The 27,028-nt window shown below is 41.7% G+C and overlaps 1 protein-coding gene across 1 annotated transcript in view; it reads left to right on the forward strand.

Annotated features, from left to right (window-relative positions):
• COL4A4 (collagen type IV alpha 4 chain) overlaps window positions 1-27,028 on the forward strand; it is a 134,953-nt gene that overhangs the window by 22,753 nt on the left and 85,172 nt on the right. The window contains exons 4-7 of the mRNA XM_060016014.1: window positions 6,144-6,221; window positions 24,902-25,036; window positions 25,819-25,863; window positions 26,566-26,682. Of these exons, the coding sequence (XP_059871997.1) occupies window positions 6,144-6,221; window positions 24,902-25,036; window positions 25,819-25,863; window positions 26,566-26,682 (375 nt within the window). The remainder of the gene's footprint in view (window positions 1-6,143; window positions 6,222-24,901; window positions 25,037-25,818; window positions 25,864-26,565; window positions 26,683-27,028) is intronic.

The raw sequence follows: 27,028 nt of genomic DNA on the forward strand, positions 1-27,028 counted from the left end.
CATATCCTCAAGTCCACTCTCTAGTAGGTCTGTGTCTTTATTCCTGTCTTACCCCTAGGTTCTTCATGACATTTTTTTTTCTTAGATTCCATATATATGTGTTAGCGTATGGTATTTGTCTCTCTCTTTCTGACTTACTTAACTCTGTAAGACAGACTCTAGGTCTATCCACCTCATTACAGATAGCTCAGTTTCATTTCTTTTTATGGCTGAGTAATATTCCATTGTATATATGTGCCACATCTTCTTTATCCATTCATCTGATGATGGACACTTAGGTTGTTTCCATCTCCAGGCTATTGTAAATAGAGCTGCAATGAGCATTTTGGTACATGACTCTTTTTGAATTATGGTTTTCTCAGGGTATATGCCCAGTAGTGGGATTGCTGGGTCATATGGTAGTTCTATTTGTAGTTTTTTAAGGAACCTCCATACTGTTCTCCACAGTGGCTGTATCAATTTACATTCCCACCAACACATTAATCCATTTTGAGTTTATCTTTGTATATGGTGTTAGCGAATGTTCTAATTTCATTCTTTTACATGTAGCTATCCAGTTTACCCAGCACCACTTATCAAAGAAACTGTCTCTTCTCTGCTGTATATTCTTGCCTCTTTTGTTGTAGAGTAATTGACCATAGTACATGGTTTTATTTCTGGACTTTCTATCCTGTTCCATTGATGTTTATGTCTGTTTTTTGTGCCAGTACCATACTGTTTTGATTACTGTAGCTTTGTAGTATAACCTTAATTCAGGGAGCGTGTTTCCTCCAGCTCCGTTCTTCTTAAGATTGTTTTGGCTATTTGGGGTCTTCTGTGTTTCCATACAAATTAAACATTTTTTTGTTCTAGTTCTGTGAAAAATGCAATTGGTAAATCGATAGCGATTCCATTGAATCTGTAGATTTCCTTGGGTAGTATAGTTATTTTGACAACATTGATTCTTTCAATCCAAATACATAGTATATCTTTCCATCTGTTTGTGTCATCTTTGATTTCTTTCATCAGTGTCTTATAGTTTTCAGAGTACAGGTCTTTTGCCTCCTTACGTAGGTTTATTCATAGGTATTTTTTTTCTTTTTGATGTTATGGTAAATGGGGTTGTTTCCTTAATTTCTCTTTCTGATATTTCACTGTTAGTGTATAGGAATGCAAGAGATTTCTGTACATTAATTTTGTATCCTGCAACTTTACCAGATTCATTGATGAGCTCTAGTAGTTTTCTGGCAGCATCTTTAGGATTTACTATGTATAGTATCATGTCATCTCTGCAAACAGTGACAGTTTTACTCCTTTTCCAACTTGGATTCCTTTCATTTCTTTTTCTTCTCTGATTGCCAGGACTTTCAGAACTATGTTGAGTTAAGTGGTGAGAGTGGACATCCTTTTCTTGTTCCTGATCTTAGAGGAAATACTTTCAGGTTTTCACCATTGAGTATGATGTTAGCTGTGGGTTTGTCATATGTGACCTTTATTACGTTGAGGTATGTTCCCTCTATGCCCACTTTCTATAGAGTTTTTTTTATCATCAATGGATGTTGAATTTTATCAAAGGCTTTTTCTGCCTCTATTGAGATGATCATATGGTTTTTATTCTTCAGTTTGTAAATGTGGTATATCACATTGATTGATTTGCAGATATTGAAAAATCCTTGCATCCCTGGGATAAATCCCACTTGATCGTGGTGTATGATCCTTTTAATGTATTGTTGGAGTTGGTTTGCTGGTATTTTGTTGAGGATTTTTGCCTCTGTGTTCATCAGTGATATTGTCCTATAATTTTCTTGTTTTGTGATATCTTTGTCTGGTTTTGGTATCAGGGTGATGGTGACCTTATAGAATGAGTTCAGAAGTGTTCCTTCCTGTACAAGTTTTTGGAATAGTTTCAGAAAGTTAAGTGTCAGCTCGTCTCTAAATGTTTGGTAGAATTGGCCTGTGAAGCCATCTGGTCCTGGACTTTTGTTTGTTGGGAGTTTTTAAATCACACATGCAATTTCAGTACTTGTAATTAGTCTGTTCATATTTTCTATTTCTTCCTGGTTCAGTCTTGGCAGATTGTACCTTTCTAAGAATTTGTTCATTTCTTATAGATTGTCCATTTTATTGGCATATAGTTGCTTGTAGTAGTCTCTTATGATCCTTTGTATTTCTGCAGTGTCAGTTGTAACTTCTCCTTTTTCATTTCTGATTTATTGATTTGATCCCTCTCCTTTTTTTCTTGATGAGTCTGGCTAAAGGTTTATCAATTTTGTTTACCTTTACAGAGAATGAGCTTTTAGTTTCATTGATCTTTTCTCTTGTGTTCTAGTCTCTATTTCATTTATTTCTGCTCTGATCTTTATGATTTATTTCCTTCCTTTATGATGAAAACCTTTGGGTTTTGTTCATTCTTCTTTCTTTATTATACTTTTAAACAATTCACTCTCTGGGATTATTCTCTCATCTGTAAAAATGAAATGTTGGATTAGATGAACTCTAAGGTTTCTTTTATATTCTACAGTTAAGACTGATTACCAAATTGCATAGGTATTAGAGATTTTTTTTTGTTTTATAATATAACCCTTTCTTCAAAACTTTTTTCAGAGTGGGCAGGAAGCAGCCGGGCCATTACAAGATTAAATCAAGAAGTATAAGATTAAATTTGAACGTTTTAATTCTGGAGAAGGATAAGCCTAGAACATTCCGTAATAAGTCCTCTTTCTTCTGCCTCCTCTCTAGAGAATCTAAGTTATTAAACCCAACTTCAGACATTTCTAGGAAATCCTACTAGAGGCAGCCTTTAGTCAGGTTCATCTTGAGAAAGCCAGACTGGTTTAAGTCACGCTAGTGAACACACGTCTGTCTATCCGTCCGCTAGCTTGGATCCACCCGATCCAACTTCGGTGATTTCAAGTTATCATAGGTCTTTGCAGAGCGAATCAAAATAGAAAGTTGCCATGCATTCTCCTTTCCCTTTTAGTCAGGAGCAAAAGCACATGCATTAAAGAATAGGACGCCCTAGGTTTTTGGCTTTGCCATTGATTCATCTCTTAACCTATTCAAGACTCAGTTTTCTCCTGTGGGAAGTGGGCATGATAAAATTTGCCCAACTTAGTTCACAGGCATTTCAGAGAATCACCTCAAATAGTGAACAGAAACATACTGAAATATTTGTGTGTGAATTATTTTTTCTCTTATCTGACTTTTCTAAGTTTCTTTTGTATTACATTCTTTTTTTTCATTACAAAAGTCTACAGAGCGCTAAATTTTACTTCCTTTGTTACTTATGTCTCATATAAGTGCATATAACTCCTGAACCAAAGATTACTCTATCCTGGACCTTCCTACCAAAGTCTGGTATGCGAAGATTCCAGAGATTTCACACAGAGAGTGGCTATACTGTAGGTGGGCTTTAAAGGGAGAGAAATAAATTGATGCAATCTCTATTAAAGGCAATTTGGCATTATCTATCAGGATTTTAAATGCACATGCCTGTTGACATAGCAATTTCCCTTTTTGGAATTTATCATACATATTTATTCTGACTTCTGCATAAAGGTATATGCACAAGAATATTAGTTTAAAGGTAGTGTTTGATAGCAAAAAAGGGAGATAATGAAATGACCATCAATAAGGACTGATTAAATAGTACTTTGTTTGGTGGATAGACATATGTATTAATTCAGAATGATTAAGTGAGAAAAGCAAGGTACAAAGAAATATACCATTTGGGTAAAAATAAAACAAGGACAAAAATCACCAAAAGTGTGTGTGTGTGTGTGTGTGTGTGTGTGTGAGATCATTGTGTAAATATGCTCATAAATGCCCAGACACGGGTTTGAAGAGAGCGATTACCTTTAGGGGAGGGAACCGGGGGCCAGAGTTGGAAGATAAAATATCTTTTTTCCATTACACTATTTTGTACTGTTTGAATTATCATGTGCATATGTTATTTGTTTTGCCAAAAAAACCCAATAAAAGTAAAAAATGCAAGACTGATTACTAATCTGGAAGTTAGTAAAATATTTTCTTTAACTTTCTATGCAACAAATATTTGTTTAAAAATATCTGAGATAAAATAGATAGTGACTTTTCTTCTCTTTGAAGAAGAATGACACTGGTTTTTGAGAATGCCACTGTATTCCCAGTGAATGTGGTTTATATTTTGGATGTTGACTTGTCTGAGATATTGTCTTGATCTCTTTTTAATGGGATTATACAATCTGTTTCTGAGGTGCAGTTTCTTCCTCTATAAATGCCCCCCCCCTTTAAAGTGATGTTTTTGGGGACATGTCTGATGTAGAAGAACTTCGTAGGGACTGAAATCACCTCGCTTTTTTCTTTTATTGGTCCAAGTCAAAGCTTTACATGTGTTCCTTTATTAGAATTCTGCTAATCTACTTTAAACTGATTCTTGTCTGAAATTTAATTTTGCTACAAACATCTCAATGATGCTTGGCACAATTAAGTTAAAAAAAAACAAACTTGCCTTTATTTTCAAGCCATCTAATCAACCGACCTTCTTTTTTTCTCTGGTTATTTTGATATTTCACTGAACACATAGTAATGAATCCCAACCTTAAATGAACCCAAGTGTTCAGCCTAGTTATTTTAAGTGCTTTCATGCTGTCCTGACCTGGCCCTGAGCATTTAAAAAATTATTTTTACCTAATCAGGGTTTTGAACTTATTGTTTCTGCATTTATAGATAACAGGGTTCCTCAAAATTCGAGAGGCATATGTTTCTGAAACTTCAAATACATTTTTTTAAACTTATCTACTTGCTTGGCTCTTGTCAAGGTTCGCATTTTTATATACTTTTAATGACCCATAAGCATTATGTTTATAAAGATGTCCTTTTTATTAATGCTTAAGTTAAAGGCTTTTTATTGTGTCTGCTCATAGTTTTCAAGAAAAAAGAGGTCTTAATTTTATGATTGAAAAGAAAAATGAATGCTGCTCAGACTCCTTTCCCTCCCATCACATATACATTCGTATGTATACATTTGTGTATTTCATGTGTACATATGTATATTCATGTATATTCATGTACATAAGTATGTTTGTATATTTATGTATATACATCTTCTGTCAGAACTGTACATATTGGTTCAGTTGCTTTATGTTTCCCCGTTATATGTTGGTCTAAAGGCTAAAGTCTACAGTGTCGTTAGTTTTAAGAGATCTATCGGTTATAGAAGCGTGTGGTCCTGTCCACACCTTCGACTCCTGGCACCGAGAGCTGCTTTACCACATCCTCCCTCTCAACGTGCACCCCTGTCTGTGAACAAATGCTCAGTGCATTTGCACTGCAGGTGCATGATGCTGGCTGTCGTTGAGGATCTACTTATGGAAACAGTTCCTCTGGGACTGCTGTATTGAAGTGACTGATGACTCACCATATACATAGAATTTGTGAGAAAAAGGGGCTGATTCTTCCCACGGGGCGTGCGTGCGTTGTGCGTGTGTGTGTGTTAAAGTTAAGACGAGATGCGACTGTGGGGTCATTCTCTAAAGAGAGTTGAAGAAAAGCTAGCTAAAAGTGGGGAAAGTGCTCAAGTTATTCAAGTCCAAGAGCCTTCTGGTTGAGACACACATTAGAGGGAGCCATCTTGGAGCAAATTGTAGGAAGAATAATCTTAATCCGAGTCCAAGGCTATGACTGCAGTTCTGACCCAGGAGGGCCTCCCTGTGGGACACATACCCTAGCTGATCTTGGAGATAAAGTAAGAGGGTCTTACTGAAAAAAAGCCAAGCTTATAATTTAAACTTGACACCACTGTGGTGTCTAGTTGTGTACACAACTACATAGTTAACATTCTAAGATTGTTCACAACTTGGTAAACGAAATCTTACCAAGAGAGAGATTGCAGAAGATTCTGATTAAAGCAGCGTAGCTTCAGAAGGAGTTTTTTTTTTTAATCCTGGCTCACATAAACTTTTATCCTGCTCACATAACCATCAACTCTTTTATTATCAAGCCACAATGTAAGTTTTTTGCCTTTTTATATATCAATATTAGTCGTTTCACAGTTTCAGAGGTAAAATTATACTGTGACATTCTCATGAGTTAGATAAACCAACAGTGCTTGTTATAAGGTATTTACCATGTACCCATCGAGGTGATGAATACTGGTAAACTAAAGCAGATTCTTCACTTTCTAGGGTGGAAAGAAGTTTATTGGTCCCTGCGGGGGAAGAGATTGCTCTCTTTGCCAGTGCTTTCCTGAAAAGGGGTCTCGGGTAAGTGATGTAAAAATCAGCATGGGAAATGGGAGCGGGAAACGGGAAATTACTAATCAAAGGGCATAAAGCTTCAGTTACGCAAGATGAGTAAGTTCTAGAACTCTTCCGTCCAACGTTCTACCCACTCTCAGCAATAATGTTTTGTTCACTTAAAATTTTGTAGAATCACCTTGTACAGAAAGGATCCTGGTGCGAATGGTCCATGCCGGGTCGCCATTATTGATATTCATGTTGTATATCAACATTTTAAAGGCTCTGTCTGAGAAATTCTTCAGTGAGTTAAAAAAAAAAAAAAACCTACTTAACTTTGTTTAAAGTAGTGTTTCCAGACATTTGACCACATGACTCTTTTTTGGACAGCACCTATTAAAATCCCGTGGAATAGTGTTCTGTAATCGAAGTGAGAGCTGCATTTATCATGTGCTTCTTATGTGCCAGGCACTGTCTTATGTGCTCAAAATGCTTTAGCTCACTGATCCCACACAACAACTCTCTTCCCATCTTATGGTACCATCTTTGCAGTGTCGAAGACTTCAGCACAGAGCAATTAAGTCCACCCAGGATGGTGCTCTTGATGACTACACCCGATTCTCTGCCCTGAGATGCACAGTAACCCTGACAGTATATAGGGTCTCTTACACATTTATTTATGAACCTCTCTCATATATTCTGACAGCAGCAATTGGCAGGCACTAACTCATCTGTGCTGGAGTATTAGATCAAACCATCCTTTTGATTAAAAATACTCCCACAATCTTCCAAGAAAAGAGTATGTTTCAGAAGTTTTGGACAGTTTTTGAGTCAGATCAGTGATCATTTTGAAACATGTCCAAATCGATCCCACAGGGCTGTGTGTGACACTCAGAAAACACAAATCAGTCAAGATGAGTCAACAAGGAGGTGAAATGTTACCTTTCTGAGAGAAAGGACCATTTTTTCTCCCACAGCATTGCTTTATTGTCACACGAGTTGTGTGACACATGTGCAGGTCCTTCGTTGTGTTCTTGTTGTAAGCAGCTACCTTGTTGAGCTGAAGTTATGGCAGATCGCTTTCTACTTAAACGGATTTGTTTCTTCTTCAATAAAATTTTGGTGATCAGAATTTATCTCGAGCTTTTCCCAGCCACTTTCATGATACAATTTAAAAACTGCATTTCCAGGAAACAAAGTTAGGGCCCTAAGAAAGAGCAGAAGTGCTTTAGCTTTTTTCATGTCAATGGACACAATGCTCAGGAAGAAAGCCTGGCATTTGTGTGAGGTTGTCCCTATAAACGTGCCAAGATTTTAAGACCCTTTGAGCTTGAGGCCCAAGAAGAATGTAGTGATCAGCTCCGTGGCAGGAATGGGATGGGGACACCACAAACCAAAGAGGGACAGTTGTTTCGATGAAGCCGGCTTTTTGTATACTTTTATATACAGAGGTGTGGGCCTCTGATTTAATGATGTCGAGACATTTTTTTTTTTGCTGTCACAGCTGGATGGAGGGGGGTGCTCCTGGTTCTAGTGAGTCACAGACCATGGATGCCCTTCAATATCTACAATGCACAGGACGGCCCCACATGAAAGAACTGAAAGAACTAGCCATCCTCGAACGCCAGTAGTGCCGAGGTTGAGAAACCCTGCTTTAATCCTACAGCAACTCTGCGAGGCCAGTAGGATTATTACCAATATTTCCATTGGTCAGTACAAGGAATCTGGATTTACAAGAATTTTAAATAACTTGCTAGTATGTGGAAGAGGCAGGAACCACCTCCTGGTATTTGGTCTCAGCCCCCGAGTTTGCCCCGTGATCAATGAGAAGAGGATTACACTCAGGTTCAAACACCAGTTTTAGCCCTAACTTTTGGGAGCCCTAGTGGCGGCTTGAATCTGCCCAAGCCTGGCAGTTTCCTCTGCCCAGTTTTCTCATATTTACCTGCCTGGTGCTTTGTCTTCTGTGTCCTTGGGCCCTAAAACCATCGTAAGCATTTGCACGTGTAGAGGATGCTCTGTCTCTCCCATCACACAGTCTTCAGCGCCGTGGGTCAGGAGGGCTCACGGGGGTGGGCTGCACCCCGCCCTGCTGTCTGCGTCCCTGCTTCTGGGTGGTCAGGGGGAGCTGTGTACGGAGCACCGCCAACCTCTGCCCTTCCCGGCACAGACGGGTCCTTTGTGACGGCACAGGTTGCTGGTGATGTTTTCCAGCTAGGAATTTGGGAACGTGGCTTGTGCATACCCGGCAGGTGGTTTGGAGGCGACCAGCCAACTCGCACATCATCTCTCGAGCCGCCGTGACAGCTCGAGGTGCACTATAAAGATAGGAACGTACCGAATTCCGAGGGTTGAGGCTCTGCCCTAGGCGGCATAGCCCGTGAGTGGAACAGCCAGGCCTTCCTAAGAGGGAAATGATTCCTCTCGTATGGTTGAATGGCTGAGTGAGTGGTTTGTTCAGCCCCAAATCAAAACTGCTGTGTCTGCAGCGAGGGTTGGGTGCCAGGCTGGGTGAGGGGTTCAACTGGAGATAGAAGCTGGGGTTTGAGGGGGAGTTGGGATGCATCAAAGGGCAGGTGCCAAGGGGGGGGGCTCCTTCATCTCACCGCTGTACCGCTGGAGGCTCACAGCCCAGCCTCAACACGCGTTCTCATCAGTAATCACTGTGACCTCCCGTTGGACCATCTCCTGCTGCATCAGCTGGGCCACTCACTCTCCCTTGAACATAATCTAAATATTCCCACTCCTCTACCTTTTCATTTTTTTAAAAGAATAATTATAGTAGTTTTTATTGTACTATTCATATATGCTTATTATAGACCATTTAGATAATACTGGAAAACTAGAAGGCACAAAATAAATCATCCGTGGATTCACCACCAGGAAGCAATCACTCAATATTTATTATTTATATTATTTTATGTATTATTATATATTATTTTATATATATTATATTTTATAATATATATATTTTATAAAATATAAATATAAGATTTTATATTTTATTTTATATAAATTTATATATATAATATATTAATATTATATAATATTATATATATTAATATATATTATAAATATATATTTTATTATATATATTATTTATATATAATATTATATTTTATAAAATATATATTTTATAAAATATAAATATAAAATTTTATATTTTATATATTTTATTTATATTTATATTATATTTTTATATTATATTTTATTATATATTATTTATATATTATTTTATATTATTATTTATTTTTGACGTACCACCTCTACCGTTTTCTGGAAAGCCTTCCCACTTCCACTCGGCCTCCATCTTGAGCCCTCCTCAAAGGAGCTCAGAAGAGACGCTGCCCCCATAAGGCCTCCTGCCTGTCCCAGCCAGTGTGGACGGGTCCCCCCGTGTGAACCTGCTTCCCTCCCATGACGCTTCTCGTACCCTGACCTGGAGCTCTGCTTGGGTTCGAGCGTGGGTGTGTCTGACCCTCTGGATTGGATTGTCAGCCCATGCTCCTTAAAGGGGGCTGTGTGGACGTGTGCGAGATGCTCACGCTGGCTCCCGGCCCACCATGGATGCTCTAGAAATAGAAGTTGCCTATGTCTGTTTCTCCTCCTTGAGGGAAGGGGGTCCTTTTTTGGTATTTCTTTGAGGTGATCACAGTAGATGGCACCTAACAGGTAGTTAATAAATACACATAAATCAATAACTTAAAATTCAGAGTTCAGCCTGGACAGGATTTGGGAGCCTGAGCTGGTGGCCACATGCAGCATGTATGTGGGGACACCCGCCAAGTCCGAGGGAAACGGGAACGGAATTAGTGGGAAGTCTCTCCCCTCCGCGTCTTTTTTTCCCACACACAACATGTAAACCTGGTAGTAAGTGACCATCTCACAGAGTTCAGATTTTCTTGGAATTTCAGGTAGGGCCAGAAATAAGCACTTTGAGCCACAGAAAGGAGCATGACCGTTGCTGTACTCAGACCTTTTAAAGGTTCAGTAGCATCCTGCATTCTCAGTGTGGGACACTGGGGATTACCTCTCTGGTCTTTTTGGTTTTCAGAGCCCTCACCTGGGAAATAAGGGTTTGTACTGGAGGGCTGGCCCTGTCCCTCCCAGCCCTAACACCCTGTGGTTCTGTGATGTGCGGCACGACTTTTCACACGTGACAGCGATTTAATGGCTTCCAAAATACTTTGTGACTCTGCCTAACGTTTACCCAAGCATCATTATGGTCCCTCTTTAAGGATATGAATGAGGTGGACTTGGGCAGGATTTTAAATTATTCTTTATCTGTTTCAAGGGAAGAATCTCTGTTTCTTTGATGGAGGTCTTCTTGCAGGGAAAATTACATGCCTTCATAGACTAGGATGGGACCTTTTGTAAGTTCTGCTTTAGTAACTAGTTTGATAATAAAGACACCTTCTGTACATTTTTCCAGAATAAAATATATTTGTATTGTTTTCCATTCAAGGGAGTCTAGTAACTGTTAAGTCAATAGAACTTTACAATTTGGTAGTTTTATACACAAGAAGGTCAAATGGCTTAAAACTCAAGGCCTGTCTTAGTTTTTTTTCGTTTGAAAACCAAAATCACACATCAGCAAAACAGTCTTTCCTTTGGGACTTTTAAATCACTAAAGTATATACAAGTATTTTTCCTGCAGTTTCATTCACTTGTCCCTCACACTCCTAAGAGCTTGCATTCCATTATAGAAATGGAATTTCCTTGGGCAGTTTTAACTGTTGTTAACATTTTTCATATCATTAAATTATTTGCACACAAAGTTCTAGAATTCAACCTCTTTATCACTCACACAGCTGCGTTCTAGTACACTCTCTAACTGTAGCCTGATAAATGGTTCAGAGCAATTATTTTCATGTCCCAAAGTTTGCGTAAGTCAATTATGTTACATTTTGAAGGAAGCAAGTTCCAGTGACAGTGGAGAAGTTGGCACATTTGGTCTGTCACCACCCCTTCGTGTTTTGGTTTTGATTTCTTCTTTTTCTTGCTGCTTCTTTCTCCTCCAAGCGCCAACTCCCTAGCTCATTGTGTCTCTACTGGAGAATTCTCTGATAGATGCTGACACGCTCAGCGGCCTTCAGGGGACAGCAGGTGACCTGAGTGAGGGGCCCTGGGAAGGGGCCTCAGCCTTGGGGACTATATGAGGAGCAGAGCAGTGCGCTTGTCATGTAAAGGCATCAGAATTCAGAATTAAACAAACAAACAAACACAGTGCCTAACAATTAAACAAATTTCCTGGTAGAATTCAACCCTCCACGTGCCAGCTTGTAACTGGTTTAGCTTGTTAAAGTGTTCTCCTTGTCATGAATATTAAGCTTAAATTTTGAAGAATAGAAAACTTGCAGAAGTTGAAAGAATGAATCTTTTATGTCAGTGCATGAGGAAGTATTTCTGAACAGGGTATGGGAGACCCGGGGGGGTAGAGGGGGAATATATGCCTATTATTTTATATTATTTGGCCTGTTAGCTGTCACTAATAGCTGATATCTATACAGAGGAATAACTACAACTAATTAACATGGCTTTCAGCGTGCTTGACAATCTGTCTCTTTAGATCCAGCGTTTGTGCTTGAAAAAGGAGAGAAAGCAAGCTCATATCTGCCTGCTACTTTCATTAAATAATTTGCCAGTATTATTTACCAAACAGGCCAAGTGTACAAAACCTCACTGAGGAATCCTAGTTGCAGAGGGCGTCTGAAGGTAGATTTTGGCATCTCTGCCCCAGTCAGTCACCTCATTAAACGGGCAGTGATTTGCAGCCTGAACCCTTGGTCTCCTGTGTGGAGTTCAATCCCATAGCAACGATGATTGCTGAGCTCTGCGACCCAGTGTGAACCGTGGCCAGGCGGGCGCAGAGCTCAGCAAATGTGGGGCTAGGCTGAACTTGAGAGGATCAAGGTCATTACCAAAGTGGAGTCAGCCTTTGTTGTTGGTGAGAAATAAGGCGCATCTCAAAGCAGGGCGTATTCCACGCAGGAACACAGGGAGTGGTGTTTGTGATTCTGAGAATACCTCTCTAGTGCAAAGGCAGCTTCCGACTAAACTAGTTGAAATGCTGAATTACAGAGTTTTAGGAAAGAAAAGTGTACTTCTCCTTTCAAATACCATTTTCAATAAGTTGCCAGGAAATCCACAGGGAAACATATGTCTCCAGGGTGCTCTTTTGCCACTCCTCTGTCATACATACATGAACTTGCAGTTCACTCAGCAAATAAACATTCATTCCTTCCGTTCATTCAGCAAACAGCCGTTGAGCGTTCCCCGTGTGCCAGGCGTCTGACGAGGCTGTGAGGCCTCGGGGATAAAGAGCACAGTCCCTGTGGCCTGGAGCTCGGGTTCCAGCAGGAGAGACAGGTTCACCTCCCGGCTGTTATTTCTGGGTGCCTGACGAGTGCCAGGCGTGGGGTGGTCTAGGTGCCTGGGATGCATCAGGGAAGAGGACGGACGAAGATCCTTGTGCCCTCCCCAGGTGGATATTTGGTGCCCTACCTTGATTTTGCACTGGAGCCTGTGTGTGTGGTAGACAGTGCCGGGGAAGCTTGGACCTGGTGGAACCGGCGGTCAACTAGCAGTGGCCTGGTGGAAGCATGGTGTGTTCATTCCTAGGGCTGCTGTAATAATGACCACATATCTGGTGGCTTTAGACAACAGAAATTTATTTTCTCACAAGTTCTAGAGGCCAGAAGTGCACCAGCAGGGCGTCACCGTTGCCATACGCTCTCCATAGGCAGTAGGGGAGACCCCCATTCCCCGCCTCTTCCAGCCTCTGGTGCTGCCGGCGTTCCTTGGCTTGTGGCTGCATCACTCTCATCTCTGCTTCCATCTTCACATCAGCTTCTCCTCTGTGTGTCTGTTTCAAATCTTCCTCCATGTCCCTCCATGTCTTATAAGGATACATATAATGGCATTTATAGATAACGCAGAACAAAATCCTCATCTCAAAATCCTTAACTTTCCCACATCGTTTGCCACCTAAGGTGATATGCACGGGTTCTGGGGTTAGGGCGTGGACATATCTTTTTGTGGCCACCCTCCAAACCACTGCAAGTGTTTGGGCAGAGAGAACAGCCCCTACTGAGGCCCTGAATTGAGAAGGAGATGGGGTGGTATGTTTGGTGGACCAAAAGGTGACCGGAAAGGTTGGATCCTGCAGGTGAGGGAGCAAGCGGTAAGGGATGCAGTTGAAAAAGCAGAGACACAGTTTATCCTGAAGAATAAGCAGAGGATTCGAAAGACTTTAGGAAGAGTAGAAACAGGTTGAATTTGCGTTATAAGAAGATCGTTCTGGCAGCTCTTTGGAGAATACAGTGATGGTGGTGTGGGGTGGGAGCAACCTTAGGAAGGACGTCAGGAGGCCGCCGTCGCTGCCCCGGTGGAGGTCACGGTGCCTTAGCAAGGGCGTGGGCGTGAGCGTGGGCGGGGTGGGGGAGAGGATGGGTGTCGGATGTTTGGGAGGCAGACTGGTCGGGAGAAGGAGGCTCCATGCGGGGTGGTCGAGGTTAGGGTTAGAGGCGCCCAGGATGCCCAGGGGCGTGAGAGCAGCTGTGTGGGTGGCGGCCTGTGGCCGAGGAGCACGTTTTGGGGGATGATCCTGAGTCCAGCTTTGCATGTGGACGTGTGGCCGGGGCTCCTGAAGGGCGTCCGGGTGAGCGAGGGAAGTAGAGGGGGTGCTCAGAGTTGGATGTCATTGACCCCATAGAGATGGACAAGTTTGCCCAAGAGAAAGCGAGAAGAGGGCAGGGCGGTCCAGTGGAGTTGCAGGGGCAATCCCACCCAGCCCGCCTGCCCCCAGAGGAAGGGCAGCCAGCGCGGGAGACACAGGCAGGAGAAAAACATGGCCAGGGCCAGGGGCAGGGATACCAGGAGAGCAGAGCAAGGAAGAGGGAGGGAGAGACGCCTGGGTTCAAGCTTCTCAGACGCCGACCAGGAGCTCTCGGCGCTGCCTGTTCCGTTCCCACAGCAGGTGTGCGATGCTGGGCTGATGTTAACGCCGTTTCTAAAAATGGGAAAACCACTCTTCCGTGACCTGGCTCAAGGGGTGACCTTATTTTCTTTTAATTGAAATATGGTTGATTTACAATGTTTCAGGTGTACAGCAAAGTGATTCAGTTTTATACACACACACACACACACACACACATATTCTTTTTAAGATTATCTTCCACTTTAGACTATTATAAGATTGAATATAGTTCCCTGTGCTATACAGTAGGTGGGGGACCTTATTTATTGTTCGGTGGCAAAGCCGTGTCTTCTAGTTCTCAGTGCAGTGTTTTTTTTCCCATTGCACCAAGCTGCCTCTTAAGAAAACAGCTGATCTTTTTCTTATATTTTGTATCTGTGTCATAGGAGATGATGGATGTTCACTCCACTTATTGTGACAGTCATTTCGTGATGTGACTTAAATCATTATGCTGTACATCTTTTTTATCTTTTTTGTTTGTTTTTTTGGTGCACCGTGCAGCTTGCAGGATCTTAGTTCCCCGACCAGGGATCAAACCTGGGACTCAGGAATTCCCACTGTTTTACTGAGATATAATTGATACACCACCGTGTAAGTTTAAGATGTACAGCATAGGGAATTCCCTGGTGATCCAGTGGTTAGGGCTCCACGCTTTCACTTCTGAGGGCCGGTTCAATCCCTGGTCAGGGAATTAAAATCCCACAAGCCGTGTGGCACGGCCAAAAAAAAAAAAAAAGAACCTGGAAGAAAAAAAAGATACAGAAAATATAGCTTATTAATCGAATAAAAAGACATTAATAAGTGAGTTTTACCTGAATGGTTTGGAAGACCACCTTACTGTCCTGCTTATATTTATGAAAAAAAATAGTATTCACTTTACATCCATTAAAAAAAAAAAAAAGAACACAGCTGAAGATCCTGAGTCAGCGTTACTACAGGCTAAACTGAAAAATTATGCCCTCATTGAGTGAGGTGAACTTAAGGTACAAGAAAATACTCTGCCATTGCAGTCCGGTCTCCTTGGATTGTCTACTCTTTGAGTTAAACCTTTTTGTTATTTATTTTATGATCCTTCTAGATCTCCAGCAGTCCTTACATCTGTGATACAGGAGGACCCTGGAGGCACCAGCTCTTTAGCTGCGCATTGATTCCCGTTTGAGGGTTTAAGTGATGTTATAGTGCCACCTAGGGGCTGAATGGTTGAATTACAGCCAAGTGTTAAAAAGGCAGAGGGGTGCTGCCGAAGGCTTCTTTGTTGATTTTAATAATAAAAGGCCATGAGTATATGTTTAGAATTTATACTGTGTAACGCAGTAGCCAAGGTGCTGAGGTGGTAATAAAAATTTACACAGATTCCTGGCCTCAAAAATCTTATTGGACGACGTCACCCCAAGCAGATATTAAAGTAACATGCACAAAACAATAATGGAAAATAGATGCTGAGCCTATTTAGGTATTATGTTAATTGTCTGAGGGTGGGTATGAGAGTTTGTACCAGAGTGAGATTAATAAGGACTGGGGTGAAAAGGGAAGCATGTATGACTCTGCTTCCCCCAGGTGGCAGCCAAGTGGCCTTGGGTCACTTGCTTCATCTCTCTGAGGCTCAACTTCCTCATTTCAGAATGAAAAAGTAGATACAGGATGACTTTTTGCTTTAAGGGTGTAAGGATTCCATGAGAAGAATGCACAGTGCTGTGTCAGTGCCCAGAATGGAGTAAGTGCTCAGTGAAGGGTACGCTAACATCGTCATCATCATTTTCATCATTGCTGTCATCATAGTTTTGGTTGGAGGAAGGTTGAATTTGAGCTACCGATGGACAAAGGCTGCTATTGCCTCAGGCAAACAGAAGACGCAAGTGTAATTGGAGCAGAGGGTGTAGGTGTGGACACACAGGGACTAGGGTTGGCTGGGGTGGAGGAAGGTAGACTGTGCTCATTGCAGGTGTTGATGGAAGCAATAACACAGCAAAGGGAAGACTGAAGGTCAGTTGACAGTTACATGTGGAAATGGGGAGGAGACTGGAGTTAGAGAAGCTGGGGAGGCTGGTGTTTGTGTCCCGCACCTGAGATGACCAGACCACGACCCAGGGTCTCCACGATGAGACGAAAGAAAGACAGACACCTGAGATTTAATTCAAAGAAAGATGTGATAGGCTTGGTCTTGGGACAGAATGGATAAGGAGGGAAAGGGGGATCACCAAAGCTGACAGCTGCGTGGGGAGTTTAAATGATGGAAGGAACCAAGTTGCCGTCTGCTGAGTCAGGGAAGAAAAAGGCAGGGAAACTAGTCTGGGATGATGAGCTCACCTCTGATATGATGAGTGTAAATTTACAGGGAAGAAGATTCAAGGTAGTTTCTAGAAAACAGAGATAGAGGATGGGACTAGAAAACTAGATTTGAGAACCACAAAAATGGAGGTCTTTAACTCATTTGATGAATACTATTGTTTCCCCCCAAAAAAAACTTCATAAGAGAAAATAAAATACATCAAGATAAAAATTTTAAAATGTTTACAAATAAGATAAGGCTGGAAGCAGTTGAATTGTCATGGTAGGCAGAGCGTGAGTGTGGTTTAGTGCAGGGACCCTCCATGGTGCCAGGATGATGCCGTGGAAGGAGGTGAGGTTTGGAGAGAAACTGACTGATCCAGGTATGAACTCAAGCTCACTAGGCACCTCAGTTTGAGTAAGCTGTACCCCCCCTAGACTTTCCTCATTTCTACAGGGGTAAAAATCTCAGTGTTGCTGGTTGGTTTAAGTGAGGAAAGGTATGGACACTGGGAGGCGCATAACCAAGCTTAATAAAGAAATACCTTCCCCTTCCTGTGACGCTTTTGATGATCAGTGTCATGATCTTATTGACCAAGGGTAATTTGGAAATTTATTTGTAACTAGTATAATAAAAGCATCTTTCTTACTCATTTGTTCATTCATTCATTCATTTATACTTCCTTGCACTGATTCTCTGGTTAAAAAAGAGCAAGAAGTAGTTACACAAAAAGTGTGTTTGTACATGCATTTGTCATGGTATATCTGTAGCTACTTCTCTCAATCCTCATACTGCTAAAATGACAAAGGATTTCTTAGATTTTTGTCATTCCCCATAGGGTTTGGGCCCTGGAGGCAAGCAGATCTGTGGCAGCCCAAAAGGCTCTTGTGGAGATTTGCGTTTTAAAAATGTACATATTCTCTTATCTGTTGGTCTCGTCTACCTAGTGTTGTGAAATAAAAATAGTTTGATCTTAGCCCAGCTCCAGAAACGTGCCTGACACAGACGATTAACAAGGCAGAATCCTAAAGGAATGTTCCGGCTTCAGAGAGCCAGGTGTAGGATTCCATGTCCACTCCGATTGCCTCCATCCTTTATTTGTACAGCTGGCCCGAGAGCCCAGTGCGCCTGTAGCCACAGTGGGGAGGCGCGTATAACAGGTCTGATGACACGGTGTCAGCCTGGCCTTTGGGTAGAAGACGATGGCCTGGTGGCTTCCCATGGCATGCCAGAGCTTCCTCAGCTGTCAAGCCGATTGGCATTTCTGGATTTAGTGAATCCGTTTTCTGACTTCATTGTCTCTCACAGAAAGTCGGAAACCACAGAGGCAATTCCATGCAAAAAAAAAAAAAAAGAAATTCAGAGATCCCACTTCTGGAAGCCAGCTATTCCCCTGGGCATTTTTTCTTTTTGCTACAGTGACTTCAGTGCAGTGGTCCATTGCCTATCGTGGGTGGAGGGTGCATGGGTAGGAGTGGACTATTTCTTTAAAATTTTTTATTTTAAAGATGCAAAATTCCTGTGATTATTTAATGATTCTGTAGTTATAGAAATGTCTTTTCTGGGCTTGTTATTTATGCCCCTTCATCCCGAAGTTAATTCTGGTGTAGTCTGATAAATTAGTAAGCTCAACTATTTACTTTTAAACATCGTCTTTTTTTCTTTTACTGACTCCTTCTTTTACATGAAATAACTTAATGAAAGTGGAATTGTTCTCTCCATCACTGTGGATAAATTATTTGCTCAAATTGGGTGAACTAACAATGACTATTTCAAAGATTGGTGTTTGGGAAGTTTCTGTGAACAGCTTTCTGACACATTTAATACTGTTATACAAGGTTTAGAGTATTTTTTACATTTATCCTATAATAAAATACCTATTAAGAGGAAAAAACAGCACTGCATAGAAAACAAACCACAGTCTGCCCCGTATAAAAGTAGGCATTTAGTGCTTTCTGTTAGTTTTTTCGCTTTTCAAGGTAGGGGTTGTGTTTGCCATTTAGCATGGTTGAAAAGAAGATGGAGGACACCTGTGTCATATCTCAACAACAATAGACACCAGACATTACTGTGTTCACGGCCACTTGCTCTGCTCGCCCCAGCGTGGAATCATCTCAGATCTGCATAGCTGTTCTCAGCCAGACTTCCAGGGATGTCAGTTTAGAGACAGGATAAAGCAGATCCTTTTCCTCCTTTACAGTCTTCCTTTGGGTTGGGTGGGTGGGTCTGACATTATTTTATTATTTAATTAAGTATTTATTAAGATTTTAATTATTTTTATTAATTATTATATTTTATTTTTAAAGATTAATTATTTTATTAAGATTTTATTAACATTATTTTATTAAGTATTTATTGTTCTCTGCCTGCCTTAACATCGTGGCCTTGGGCACCTAGACTCTGTCTTCCAGGAGCTCGCGGTCCGGTGGATGTAGGCCTGGGAACTTACAGACAAAGCGGTGATCACAGGAGCCAGTGAGAAGTGTTATTATAGAGGCGGCTTGGAGAGGCATTTAATTCTGAAGGGTTTGGGGCCAGGGCAGGAGATCACTGGAGTCTTTCCGGGGCGGGGGGAGGCGGGGATTGAGAGATGACATGGAAGGCATGGGAGGGACACTTCAGGGACAAGACACCGAAGTCTGTGAAAGAACAGAGCTTGTTGAGAAACGGCAAGGATGTCGCTGTGACCGATCAGGGCTGGGGGAGGAGGGGGAAGGGAGGGAGGAAGAATTTAATAATGCAAATTACCATCCCAGGTCGTACTTCTGTTCGTGAGTGTTTTAGATGGCACTTTCTCAAACCAGGACACATTTCTATGTTGAATGGAGTGTTTTGTTTTGTTTTTTTTTGCGATACGCGGTCCTCTCACTGCTGTGGCCTCTCCCGTTGCGGAGCACAGGCTCCGGACGCGCAGGCTCAGCGGCCATGGCTCACGGGCCCAGCCGCTCCGCGGCATGTGAGATCTACCCGGACCGGGGCACGAACCCGTGTCCCCTGCATCGGCAGGCGGACTCTCAACCACTGCGCCACCAGGGAAGCCCTTGAATGGAGTTTTATCATTCTTGCCCCTGTGCTGAATATTTCCACTCCTTTTTGTTTTCTCCCCAAAGTTCCATTAGCTCCCTGGATCCGGCATCACGTGTCTAAAATGAAATACATTAAAGAGAATGATAGCCAGTGAATTGGCTGTCCACTCTGTTACCCTTTATGTTCAAACGTGCCTTTTGTTGTTTTTAAATAATACGTTATTGTGAAGTACAGCATTCACAAAAGATAATTTAGGAGTTTGTGTGAATTATATGTAAGACACAAAGATAATTTCCATACTTAATGAAAAAGCAGTTATTTCCTGAGCCTTTAATTTAGGAAAAATGGGAGCTTTTCACTTATGGTAATTAATCTAAAGCAAGTAAGATTAATTAAAACAGGTAGAAAAGGTCAGCTGAATTCATTATTTATTCTTGCTTCTAGATTGTAGTTTAAAAATTGTATAATACCTAGAGAAAAGCAAGATGCCCTCAGAGTGCCCCCAGATGGTTTGTGCCCATAGAATTGACTTTATATATTATTGTTGTCTTTTCTGTAACACATATTTATACATTTAAGCTTCCTTGAAAATGGTGAGCTTTTAGTATTTTTATGGATACTCAAGAAATAGTAGCTATTATAATGATGATGAAAAAGCATGAGGAGAAGGGAAAGTACAAATAAAGTATGATTTTGATTTATAAAATTTAGGCAGATGTTAAAGTTTGTTGGTAATGTTAGCAAAGTCAATGACTTAATGATGAAAGAAATCGTAATTAATCTTTATTATAAAAGTCACATTTGCTGTTGGTAAGATGCTCACAAAACAGACTTTATCATTGCCCTGGTTTGCATTTCTCACTCTTGAGATGTGGTAATGTGCCATTTCTTGTATATCCGTCTAGAAATGTTCGTTTACAAACATATATGTTAAGAAAATGTATGTCCATTTGTTTCTCTATCGGGGGGATCATATGATACATGGCTTTTTTTCCCCACTTAACAATGAACTATTTATAATAACGATCATGTATAATAACGATAGCTAGCATTACTGTGCAGGCACTATGCTAAACACCTTACATGCATTGTTCTTTTTAGGTCCACAAGCCACTGACAGGTAAAGAAGCTGAGGAGCAGAGGGGTTAAGAAACGTGCCCAAGGTCCCACAGCTAGTAAGTGTGGGCCTGGGCTTCACACACAGGCGCTGACTGCAGAGCCTGGAGCTCAGTCACTCTGTTTCTTCTTCATGGGTATCACAAGGCTGTTCTATATCCATCCAGAGAGACCTACTTCATCCTTCAGTGTCTGGGCCCTGTGCATTTCCCTGAGGCCTATTACTTCAGTGCTCCTGTTTTGGGGGGGAGTTAAGGGGGGGTCTCCAGCTGCCAGTCTCTTCATCTCTTTGTCTGTGGGCTTTCTCAAAGCCCCAGGAGCAGACACTTCCCACCCACCATCAGTGGCCCTCCACCAGTGAGGTAAACACCCTAACTCCCTTACCCCGGGCCGGGTAACTCTGAGGTGTGTATTCTACCTTGACACCCAGAGTTTCCGCTCTGGGTTAAGCTCCAGTAACCCACGGTGGTAACTGGCTTGATAGCACAGCCTTAGGGGCTGCCTTTCCTTCTCTGTGTCACATCCCTGCTCCTTCACCCCGTCTCCTTCTCACCATGTCTCCTTTATTCTCAATTAAACCGTTTGCATTGATGCTGTGTCCTAATTTGCTTCTGGGGCACCCAGACTAAGACAGCCTGTGCAGTATTTCATTGTATGAAGATACCATAATTCATTCAATCAGTTTCATTTGGGATTTTTATGGGATTTCCAGTTTTTCTTGATATTACCAAAGATGACGTGGGGAATATTCTTGCATTATTGTCCTTAGACCAGGACAAGCAGGGCTCCTGACCCCAGGCCCCGCCTCAGGCAGGGCCTCACTGGGGACCAGGACCGATGGGTCCCAGCATCTGTTTCTTCCCTTTAAGGTTGTTAAAACTCAAGACAGTTTAGGTGGTACAAACAAATTTTATTTAACACCTCATGAAGTGGGCAGCCTCCGTTCCCGAGGATCCGGAGACCTGCAAAATGGGGAGAAATCAAGAAGCCTTTATAGGATAAAGAATAAGGAACAAGGAAGAGAAAAATAGAAATGAATAAGGAACAAGGAAGTACGCGTAGAGCCCGAAGTTGGCTTGGCGTCTGGCCATTAGCTGCCTGGATGCATTCCATTTCTGTTTATGAGGAGCGTTTACAGGGGCACAGAAGTTACATAAGTTTGCTGAAGTGGCACCCAGGCAGCAGCGGCGTCATCTTGGGCTTAAAAGTAGTTTCAGCAGGATGCTCTCTGACCCTTTAGCCAGTGGGAGTTGACCGCATGAGGAGCTCTGGGGTTCATGCTCTTGGGCTGGGCTGGGGCCCCATGGCCGGGCCCTGGTATCCAGAGGGTGGCCGCCTGATAGGACAGCCTCCCTTGCCCGCTTGTGGGATTTTGTTCTTCGTTCATGGAATCCCTGAGATTGGGTCACCAGAATGACACTGATACACTGATTTCAGGTGACTCAAATTTTTATGTAGGTGGGACTCTCCAAAACATATTTTTCCCTGGGCCCCATACACCCAAAGGATAGCCCTACGTTCTTATACAGGGTCCCGTGCACGGTTACAGTTGAGCACTAAGGTTGAAATTGCCCAGAGGTTTAAAAGTTCTAAGCAGATATCTCTTGAAATCCACTCAGCTTTTCTCTCCACATATCAAGACTTACTTGCTCTCTGAATGCAGTTATCCGTGTTGTTTGGGTCGGGAAAGGGGATATTAAATGATTTTTTCTTAAATCTTTGGAAAAATTTTAAAAAGCATAAAATACTTGCAGGTGACAGCCTGTCTTCAGATGAATACAGAGTGTTTTCAAACTGTAGTGAAATAAAGCATGGATTTTGACATGTGTTAGACCACACAGCTGGACACATTAGCCACCACAGGGCATGGTGTCATGTGACCAGATCACCCTGCATCGGCGAAAGCCTTGTTATAAACGTCTCAGTATAAAGCTTCTCTTTATTTAATCTAAGAGTATTATCTTAGGAATGCAAAAGCGAGTTATTTAAAAAAACATAGGAATCTGAGATACTTTCTGCGCACATCAAATTATAGACAGAGATTGAATGCTGAGGCTAGAAGTATCATTTAGAAACCCTGATTTTAGATAGACAGAGATTGAATGCTGAGCCTAGAAGTATCATTTAGAAACCCTGATTTTAGATTCTTAATTTCATTTGGAGAGCCTCATTGTTCCCATGAGTTGATTATTTCATAAAAAGTAAACAAGTTTGAATGTGTAAAATCAATCTGTATGTCATAAAGATTACATTTGATAGAATAACTTTTTGCAGCATTCAAAAATCACTTTCCTGATCATACAGGGCCCTCGTATAGAGTGTGTCTGGAGCGGATGGGTGGTCAGGCTGGACCACTAAGCCTGTGAGCATAGTCACTGCCACGTCTATCCCTCATTCATTCATTCATTCCTGAGCCAAAGGCCACGGTAGATGGTAGATGGAAGACTTAACTGGTGAGCAGATATCCCTGCCCTTATGGTGCTAGTGTCTAGTCGGAGAGCAGACAACAAACTAATGGGCAAATACATAATTTAAAAAATGTGAAATGCTAAGATGCTAAGAAGGAAGTGGACAGGATACCCTGAGGGAGACTAATGGGGGTGAGGATGAATTGGAGATCCTGCTTCACTGGTGGCAGTTTAGGAGAGATCCCCGTTATGTGCAGATCTAGAGAGAATGCTCGCACCGAGGCCCAAAGACAGAAAAGAGCAGCGTGGCTGGGACTTAGTGAGTGTGGGGTGGGCACAGCATGGGGTGCAAGGGAATCTGGGGCCACACCCTGTAAGGTCTGGAAGGGAGGAGCACGAGGTTTATTCTACATGGAGTGGGAAGACAATGAAAGTTTAAAAAGCAGAGCCATGCCATGATCTGATCTCTGTTTTCTTTGTCTTTTTAATAAATTTATTTATTTATGGCTGCATTGGGTCTTGGCTGCTGTGCACAGGCTTTCTCTAGTTGCGTTGCTGTGCGTGGGCTTCTCGTTGCGGTGGCCTCTCCTGTTGTAGAGCACCAGTTCCAGGCATGCGGGCTCAGTAGTTGTGGCTCACGGGCCCAGTTGCTCCGCGGCATGTGGGATCTTCCCGGACCGGGGCATGAACCCGTGTCCCCTGCGTTGGCAGGCAGACTCTTAACCACTGTACCACCAGGGAAGTCCCTCTGATATCTGTTTTAATGTCACTTGAAGAGAGGCAGGGAGGAGGGTTAGAGGAAGCTGGAAAGCCATTTGGGAGCCTGGAACACCGGTCTCACTGATGCTGACCTGCAGGGTCACAGCAAGGCAGACAGTGAGGTGGGTGAGTTTCAGACCCATTTCGGGAGTGAAATGCTAGGAATCGATCATGGGTTAAATGTAGGTGTGGCAGAAAGAGGAATATCCAGGATGAATCCCAGGATTCTGGGGCTGGATTCTGGGTAGATAGAGACAGTGGATGGAGAATCAAATTTGGGGGTAAAATCAAAAGTTGCATTTTGGATTTTTTTAAGCTGAGGGTACCATCGTATTCAAGGAGATGTCAAAGAGGCAGCTAGATACGATCATCCGGAAGTTAGAGAAACTGATGCTGAGACATACCAACCTTCCTACTCCTAGGAAGAGCTGTGAGACTCCCTGTCGTAACTGAACATTCATTCACTGCAACAGTGCATCTAAATGCAACGGAGAACAGGCTTAAAGGGAGCAAGGAGTTCCTCATCTTTGTCCCAGAGATGTTCCCACTGTGGGTTTAGGGGGAGAACTGAGTTCCTGAAACTTCTTTGCCTAAAATAAAAGGTGATGTTTTCATTTATGGAAAGAAAGTTGGATTGCGTAAAAATAATGCGACATGGAGAGCCTGATTCCAAATTATGGATAAGAAATTAGCTAAAAGCAGCTAAGAAAGAAATGTTTCTCCCTAAAAGGGCAGACAAATTATGAGCCATTTGAAGTAAATAAAATATCTGGCACTTTTTCCTCACTCTTACCTTGTGTCACTTACATAATGCTAATGAGACCTTGATTTTTAAAAATTCCTTACTGCACTAAATAGCTCAAGATTTATAAATTTCAATGACAGAATGAAAATAGTAAGAGAACTATAATCAGTTTATAGATGTGTGTGTACATTCAGTAATTCAAATTTATCGTACAGCTTTGATTCAGATTGAAAAAGGCAACATTTTCTTTTTTTATAATTAATTGATCGTTCGTGCTTCTATTATTAGAGTTTGCTCCATCTTTAATTTTCCAGTCTTCTGTAAACCCAAGTCACCATATTTTTTTGTTAGAAAATATTACTTAAGAGTCATCCATCCCCCTGCCTTTTTAATCTTGCTTCTTAGGGTCAACCAGGACCACCAGGGCCACAGGGTCCTATTGGACCCCTGGGGCCACCAGGACCCATTGGAATTCCAGGAGAGAAAGGGATGAGAGGTGACAGTGGCCTTCCTGGAGCAGCAGGTGACAAGGGTGATAAGGTAAGCCTCTTCTTAAGTGAAAGATTCATATTAAACCCTCACCAGAATTGCTATGCCAGATTTTTTAATAATCACGAGTAGTACCTACCTGAACCTTAGAAAAATCAAGTCTAAACTCCTCTTCGATATTCAGTCCTCATTCCTAACCCCTTTCCAGAGGAGCATGCCTTTCTGGACCTTTTCTAAGCACTTAAATACATGAGTTTACCCAGTAAGGAGTGGTTTTCTTCATGGCTTTTTAAAACAACCTAACTGATACTATATGTATCATGCAGAGCCTTTTTTTTTACTCAAGCATATGGCTTGGAGATCATTTCATATCAATTTGTGTAGACTGAATTTACTCCTTTACTCTATGATATACCATAATATGGATAAAACTATAGTCTATTCCCTGTTGATGAGAATTTGAGATCCTAGTCCGACTTCGTGTAGTGCAAGTGTGCAGAAACAGTCCTGTAAATTACCTGTGTTTACATTTAAGAGTTTGTTTCTCTAGGATAAATAGAGTCTGAGAAGTTGAGTTTCCAGTTATAGGGTATTGAATGTATTCTTTGAACTAATATTGCCATGTTGGCTTCCTAAGTACGAAAAGAAAAGCACAAATGGTTGATTTCCAAATGTTGGCATTTGAGCTCCTTAATGTAAAAATAGATGACAATGACTGATAAGGTTTTGTTTTTAAAACAAGTTATTAATTATTAATGTTTTTAAGTAAATTAACCTGTTAATCTAATAATTTAGTAGCTTTTATATCTTTGTTTTATTTTCTGGGATTTTAGGGTCCAACTGGTGTTCCTGGATTCCCAGGTTTGGATGGGATACCTGTAAGTATCCTTAAATTTTCTCCATTTATTTTAAAGAAGGGAGGGACACTCATCAAAGCCCTTAAAATCACGTTTTGTATATATATAAAATATATTTATATGATATATATTATATATAATATATATGGCAAACTCTTCTTTATTTTCTTATTTTAGTAAATGGAGGGTGCTTGCATTTCAATTTTGTGTAATAACTCTGAGACCAGAACATTTTACTTGAAGAACAAGGTTTTCAAAAACATTGGAGAAAAGCATTCCAAGATATGAGCTTGTATACTTGTCAGGTCAAGTACAATGTTCTGGAAATAAATTTATACTCATTACAAAAGTTTTTATTTGCTGGTGAGTCCTAATGGTGGGAGTGGGCTCAAACCTCTCATTGCTGATACGAAAACCAGAGGAAAGAAGGAAAAGGTATTTGGCAGGGTTTATAATCCATTAGGTCTTTCTAAGGATTTCAAGGAAGATTTCCTCCCTGATCTCTGAAAATACTCCAGACTAAATTAATTTAAATTGGGGTATATGAAAATAGATTTATTTATTTTTACTATGCTACGTAGTTCTTGTGGGTGGGGAAGGAAGTTTCACAAGACTGAACGACATGTGAGTCACAGTTGCCATAATTTGGGGACCCATATCACAGAACCTTTTTGTTATGGTATTCTTGCAAAAATGCTTCACCTATCATTTTGTTTCTTGTAGGGGCACCCAGGGCCTCCTGGATCCAGAGGCAAATCTGGCATAGATGGCTACAACGGCTCAAGAGGTGCTCCAGGCTTTCCAGGAGAAAGAGGAGCTCCTGGCCTACAAGGCTCCCCAGTAAGACAGCCACAATTCAGCCTAGTGGGAATCTTAAGTGAAAAGGCCCTCCAGTGGGAGCAGGCTGGATGTGTTCGAGAAACAGAGTTATTGCAAGTGTACTGGGAGCCTGGTGAACAAATGCGGGTGACTGGAGGATGAGGACAGAGAGTTGGGCAGGACGTAGAAGACACGGGGCCTTGTAGACTATGGAAGGAAGCTGGGTTTTCTTTTCCATGCCATGGGAATACACTGGATGGTTTTAAGGAAGGAAGAAATATGATCCGACTGATGTTCTATCATGATGCTCCTGGCTGCAATACAGAGAATGGATGATAGGGGAAGGGAGGCCACTTAGCAAAGCTTA

Source organism: Delphinus delphis, chromosome 7 (genome assembly GCF_949987515.2).
Source record: "Delphinus delphis chromosome 7, mDelDel1.2, whole genome shotgun sequence".
Lineage (NCBI taxonomy): Eukaryota > Metazoa > Chordata > Mammalia > Artiodactyla > Delphinidae > Delphinus > Delphinus delphis.